This window comes from Phaethon lepturus, unplaced genomic scaffold, assembly GCF_000687285.1.
Source record: "Phaethon lepturus isolate BGI_N335 unplaced genomic scaffold, ASM68728v1 scaffold15186, whole genome shotgun sequence".
Classification (NCBI taxonomy): Eukaryota; Metazoa; Chordata; class Aves; order Phaethontiformes; family Phaethontidae; genus Phaethon; species Phaethon lepturus.
In genome coordinates, this window is record NW_010544242.1 from 23,101 (window position 1) to 29,876 (window position 6,776).

General features: G+C 34.5%; 1 protein-coding gene across 1 annotated transcript in view; it reads left to right on the plus strand.

The window, feature by feature from the left end:
- Nucleotides 1-710: 710 nt before the first annotated feature.
- Nucleotides 711-6,776, plus strand: part of LOC104621981 (ceramide kinase-like protein) — a gene marked incomplete at its 3' end in the record, with an annotated part of 19,991 nt that continues 13,925 nt past the window's right edge. Inside the window, exons 1-2 of the mRNA XM_010288620.1 lie at nucleotides 711-765; nucleotides 1,794-2,036. Coding sequence (XP_010286922.1) covers nucleotides 711-765; nucleotides 1,794-2,036 — 298 coding nt within the window. The remainder of the gene's footprint in view (nucleotides 766-1,793; nucleotides 2,037-6,776) is intronic.

Consider the following 6,776-nt stretch of genomic DNA (forward strand, 5'->3'; position numbering starts at 1 on the left):
TTTACAGCAGTCATTATAGCACTTCAATCTTTGTTTTGTTTTCTATTGTTTGGTGAGTTGCCTTCTGCTTACTTGCTGCATCCTTCTGAAAATCTGCACTACAGACAATTTCCCGTGTACTAGCTCAGTGCACACAAACATTTACTTGTCACAATATTCCTGCTAAGTATGGAATTGTTTTAGTTCCAGTTTTACACCTTAGTAGCTGACATACGGAGAAATTAAGATGGTAAAATGTAACAAGTTGGAAAAGTGCGTCGGAAACACAGCAAGGTCATGCTTTTATCTCTGCAGTAGGTTATTTGTTATGGAATAGGAAAAATACCAAAATGGGTTGGTTGAGAGTTGTTGGGAGAAGTAATACTGACCTGAGCTTTAGCTGCATTAGCATGGCTGAGTAGCAGTCCTCCAGGATTTCTGGATAGAAAGACGATCAATGCATAGTCTGGTTCAAGGAATGAAGTCAAGAAAGCCAGCATCAAACTGCTACAAGAATTGACACAGACTCCTTTTTCCTGCTCAGAAAAACGATGACTTTCTGAAGCCCTCAGCTTCATGTGGTGTAATGAAATAGGTGATACTTGATTTTGCAGTCTCACACCTGCAGTACTGTCCATCTTCTTCATGAAGACAGTTAAAATAGACTTTTTCAGCTTCTCCCTGGCACTTCAGTACAGCATGCAGCAAATATTCATCAAACAGAATCTGGAATGGCTTTTGCTATTGAGAAACCACTTGGCCGAGCTGTTGCAAGATTTGGAAAAGGTTTCTGGTTTCAAGCTTTTCTTCCCTTGGGCTGCAAAGGGACCTGTATTGGATCTGCTGTAATTACAAAGCAAGCAGGGAAACTTTTATTTTCATGTCCAGAGTATCTGACACCTATAGTGTCATTTAGTGGTGGCGTTTTTCCTTCAGACTGTCTATTTGACTTTGGTTTTGAGGAATCAGGTGTTTTACAGCTCAAGAGAGCAGAAAAAGGAGAAGCCTGTACCACAGTGGTTAAGTTGATATATCTCCAAAAGGCTGTTGGAACTAGAGTCACTGAAGTGATAGTGTCTGCAGACACAGGGTCCTTGCGTATAATAGCCCTGAGGTAAGAAAACCTTCACTTGGTGGTCCAGCCTAACACAAATCTCCCCTGGAGTGAGGGTCTTGAACTGTCACAAGAACTTTTGAAACTGTTTCTATTTTACTTGTCTTTTAAGTAAATCCATAACTTGAAAATGAAAGATAAGATGGGCGACATACTTTTGGTTTATTTTTCTATTTTTGCTTAACTATTTCTGGATATGTCGCTAGTCTAAACCCAAAAGGCAGCAGTTATATCAAATGAAAAAGTAACTTTGGCCTTTAGTCAGCTTGGGTCACAGCACACTTTCTGGTCTCTGAGAGCTATGATTTAAGAGAATACAGTGAAGAATTTGTTTTTTGAATGCAAACACACAGAGAAATTGTCACTGTTCTTGGAGCCTGCAAATTTTTTTTTTTTTTTTTTAATATCAGAAAAGGGATGAAATAGCCTCTTTGAAATCCTGCTATTTATATAGCTGGATACCTAACCTAAATAACAGGAAGTTGGTAAAATATAAGACCAGTGATTGAGGCAAATGATATGCAATAAGTTTCAGTATATGCATATGATATATGATATCATATATATTGCAGATATATATCATATATTGCAGATGCAACAAGTGACGCTAGAGATAAAGCCATTACAATATTTCTTTAGATATTACTCCTAATCATGTTGATAACACTTCTTTCTTTTTTTTTTTCTTCCTCCCCTACAGGTGATTCCAGTATGGTTTTACAGGCTCAAGAAGAGATTATTGACATGAAAGATATCTTTTCAGTAAAACTGAAACGTCGTCGTTTTGTAGGACAGAAAAATGGTGGTACTTTGTTGGGTATCACAATTTTTAAATGCTTGAATAAAGAAGAAAATAAACTAACAGACTGTGCTATCCATTTAAATAACTTAAGTGAAGATCATTGTCATTCATGGTTTAGACATCTGAAGGAAATTTTGAATGGTAAGCGCTTAATTTGGGTTGATATCATCATTATTTCAGACTTGTTTCGATTGGCAGTACATAAGGTTGAGTGAAACATAGAAAAATATTTTGCTTGTGGAAATTAAGGCACAAAGATATGAATATTATTGTTGGAAAATTTTGTTTACTACTAAAGTTTTACGTGGTGAAGTGTAAAATTTAGGAAAGTGACAGTATTGACTAATGCATCTGTAAAAAATAAATTAATGCTACTTTTTGCAAGTGTTTTAGACGCTACTGAAAATAAGTAGCTTACTGTATTCTGACTGAAGAGTTTTCTGGGAAATCTGTTTCTTAAAGAAATAAAATATATTACTGATATTTTTACTTAGAATTGCAGCAGATCTGATGGTACTACAGTTGTTGCAATCCTGGGAACTCTTCAGGGATTTCCCAGTGACTGTTTAGGAGCTCCCACTTGAGACCTGCAGATTCCTTAAGAGACTGATGGGAGAGGCTTTCCTCTCTTCACAAATTCACAGGTGGAAGTGCTCTTAAGGTTCTTTAGGACTCTTAGTGTATAATTTGATACAAAATGTATTGACACTAGCTAGTGATGAGAGGCAATTCTTTATTTTAAAAATATCTTTCTGTGTTTGCCTGGGCTAATGCCAGTTTCAGGGTGCTTTGTTTAACCCATGATAGGTGAATTTTTTTTAATGGAATCTATCAAATTTAAGAAAAAAATATTCACCATTTAGGGAAAAAAATTTCAACAAACCAAAGCCTTTCACTGTCGTTAAATACCATCAATATTGGAAAGACACAGAATATAGCACATTTGTGATTTAAAAAAACAAAAAAAGCGCCCACAAACCAAACTCTCTGAATTAGCTCCAAAATGTATGTCTGTTTACAGACTGTAGCAAGTGAGTTTGTTTATTACAGAAGAAAAACAATCCATCCTGTAATAGACTATTAAAACTCCAGCTGAATTGTTAATACTGAGCCAGATTACAGAATTCAAATCTTACATGTCTGTAGCATTTTTAACAACACTTTCCATAGTGATTTATAGTGTACTTCTAGTAAAGTGATTCTGTCAAAAACAGATATTAGAGAAAGTAAAATAACATGAGTTACTCATGGTGCATTCTTATATTGTTTGCTTACAACATGCTTTGGATTTTCCAAATAAAAATGTGTATTAAAAAGTGCCTTCCCTTGCCCTTTTCTGAAAGACTTTATCACAAAATATCTAAATCTGCAGAAGTGCCAAGATTCTTGCAGATCTCCAGCTACCCATAAAGGCAAGGACATTTGCATAAGGAGCAAATGTCTTGTTTTGTTCCCAGATTACCCTCCATCCATCAGGAGCAGTGATACCATATGTTCACAGAAAAAAAGCTGCAGTGTCTCTTGCTCAGGTTGCCTTGACTTTGAGGTGCAGCCTCTGTTTTATGGCTTTGTAATTGGAAGCCAACTACCTGAAAAAAGCATTCTGTGCAATGTTGCTGTTTCTAGTTCTTCCTTCATCTTCAGTCTTTCTCCAGAAGCTCAAACCTAGTGCAGATTTTTCTTGATCTCTAATCAGTACATTTTTCTCCTTTCCTTTTACTTCAGGAATAATCAGGACTTGGAGGGGAAAAAATAACCAAACACAACCCCCAAAATATAATTTACTAATGTGTATATTGTTTTAAGTCTGTAATTACAATAAAAGTAGTTTTCACACTGTTACATTTTGAAGTCTGAGTAGATATTCAAACTGCCTTTCTATCCAGAAAATCAGAAAAAAAGCAGCAGCATTTCTGCACTCAGTGTGGCAGGGACACATTATCAGTAATTCAAACAGTAATGGTATAATTCGGAAAACAGTCTTCTGATTTAAAATGTACCAAACTTTGGTAGAAAGTCCCCAGTGGCATTCAAGGCTGGACTAAATGTATAAAATGCGGGTAAGTTCTGTTGATTCCTCAGTAACTGAAATCTCAAAGAGCACACTGATAAATGTCTGCTTGAAACAGTGATGAATTTTCATAGTTTTTGCCACAGGTCGTTTTCGTAATAGTGCCGGTGACATCTTTGTTAATGAACTCAAATTGGCTCCTTTTTGGTTTCCTTATGAACTGCAAGATAACATTAAAATTTCATCCTTCTAAAATAGTCAAAATTTAAATGCATGTCTTTTTTCTAGTCTGTCTTGATCACAAAGTAGATTTTCATTAACTGCTGCATTATTTACTTGAAGATTATTTTTTTTTTATTGCTTCTAGGCTGGAGCAAATTAAAAGCAGGTGATTTACCAAAGCAGAGTGTATAAATGTTTGGGTATGGCTGTCAGTAAACATGTATTTTCACTTGTCAAAATGGCTAAATATTACTAAAAGGTGTGTCTTTCTGAAAATAAATGCAGTTTTTATTTCTTTACCATACTCTTTGACGGGTTTTTTGATTTTTATGCATTTACATTAATTAAGGAAGAACAATAGCAGGTTTACCAGTGATGATACAAGCTAGAGTTTTATTTAATTTTTTTTTCTGAAATACCATGTACACAGTTTCCCTTTTACTGTGTATTTTATGTCTGACACAAATGTTTCTTGCATGGCTTTTTCCTGTTCATTTTTACTGTCTTCATAGTGAGTATCCTCTCTTGCTTTGAATTTGTGTTCAGGCTACTTCAATTTAAAGTCTAACTAAGCTATAATTTTTTATGAAGCCTGTCATCATATAAGTGAGCACACAGATATAATATAGTTGTTTAGAATTTAGTTACAGTGTCTCCTATTATGGCTTTTTGTCTGTGTGAGACAGGGTAACAAAACACATTTACTGCCATCTTCCACTTTTAAATAAGTTCTTATTTTCTGCATAATGTTGCTGCTCTTCAGATGCATGCCAGCTAGGTATGAAGAGTTTGCTCAATGGTACGGTCTTCAGGAAAACTGTGATCTTCTGTATATTGCGTATTTGTTAAACTGATGTAAAATAACCGCTGCCATCTTAAGTCATGCACCTATGGAGCCTTGGTTCTGGGCTGGCTCTTGGGAAGCCCCAGATGGCAGCTTAGACAAATTCTAGTATGCTGTTGGTCTCACGTCAGACCTGTTGTACACCTGACTCTTTGCGATTTCCATTTATACATTGCATCTTTTTATATTGGACTTACGGGCATGTACAGTGGACATACTGTGTCAGTGGAATTCACTGTTTAATTTAAAATTGTCTGTCCATGCAAATGCCCAATGTTTCTTAAAGGGTTAAGACAGGACGAGAAATGACAGAAAATGCATAATTATCAATGTTTATCTATTTTTGGGGGTTTTTTTTAGCGGGATAAGACTTATTAACAGTTGTTTTGAAAAAGTTTTACTTAAAAACTCTGTAAACTAACAGAAGGCAGCAAATATGGTTAAGAATAAATTATGAAGTAGCAAAAAAATGCATGAAATACATTTTATTTTTATCTGCTGTTTTGTAGTATCTCTCACACTGGGATTTGATATGAATGTCTGAAACTTCATGCATGAAGTTTTAATTAAACCATTAATGTTAAACATTAACTTTGGTTAGTTAATATTAACAGTGGTGTCTCCATAGTTACATTAAGAAATCTGTCTCATGTTATTAGTTTTCCTCATGTATAATATTCTTACTGTTGTATAAAGTATTTATAAATGTATGCAATAATGACATGATTCCAGGCTCTTAACTTCTGTAACATAAACCTGTTTTCATAAAGCTAAGAACTGAAAGCAGCACAGATGTATGTCTGAGCATAGCGTCTCTGCTGCCCTATGAGCCTTTGTTTTCTGAACACCCTGATTGACCCACCACCCTTCATGGTTCACTGATTCACTTGATAGATCAAGTTTAAACTAGTGCATATTAGCACATTTGTTAGTACGAGAGGAACAGTTGGCCTTCCTGCTTTAGGCTGCTGGTTCATTTCAAATGGAGCAGCCACAGAAAACAATAACAGAATACCAGTTAGGAGAATACCAAAAGGTTGGCAGACTGAAATCAGTTGCAGACTGCAGTAAATGAGATTGATTGATTCATATAGATGTTTTTTAAAGAAAATTAAAAGACTATTATTATTTTAAAAAATTTCTAAAGAAGTTGCACTATATAATTGTGTGATAGTTTCATCTTTGACTGTTATTGGATATCCAATACATATTCTTTCATTAAACTCAGTTTTTTGATGGATTATAATATGTCAAGTGCATGCTGGGAATGAGAAATAATAATTTTTGTCATGATCATCCATTCATGTCAGTTGGCAATCATTTGGCACAAACAAAACCACAGCAGTAGTGTACAGTATCTCTGCTCACATGCCTTGTTTGTGATACCTATTTCTATAAATAAAACAGTTTACCTTTCTAAAAAAGTAAATTGATATTCAAGTAGTCATAAAGAGAATAACACTTTTATCCTGTGAATTCATTTTGGTTCTTGAAAAATCTCACTAGGATTTATGTATTAACTCTGATCTACTTTTCAATGATAGCCTAATATATATAATCATAAATAGAGTTCCTGTTTGAGAATAATTTAATTAATGAATTTTTTGTTAAAAAAAAAGGTACAAAAATTCAATTAAGTTTCCTTATATATCTAAGAACTTTTTTTCCCACCAATTGAAAAGTCTGTATTCCTTTGCTTGCTTATGTTTTGTTTTGAAACTTCTTATTGCCACCTGGGACTAAACTGGTTTTGAGTTTTATGTATAAAAATTTAAGTGAGATATTGATGTTTGCTTCTTTCCCT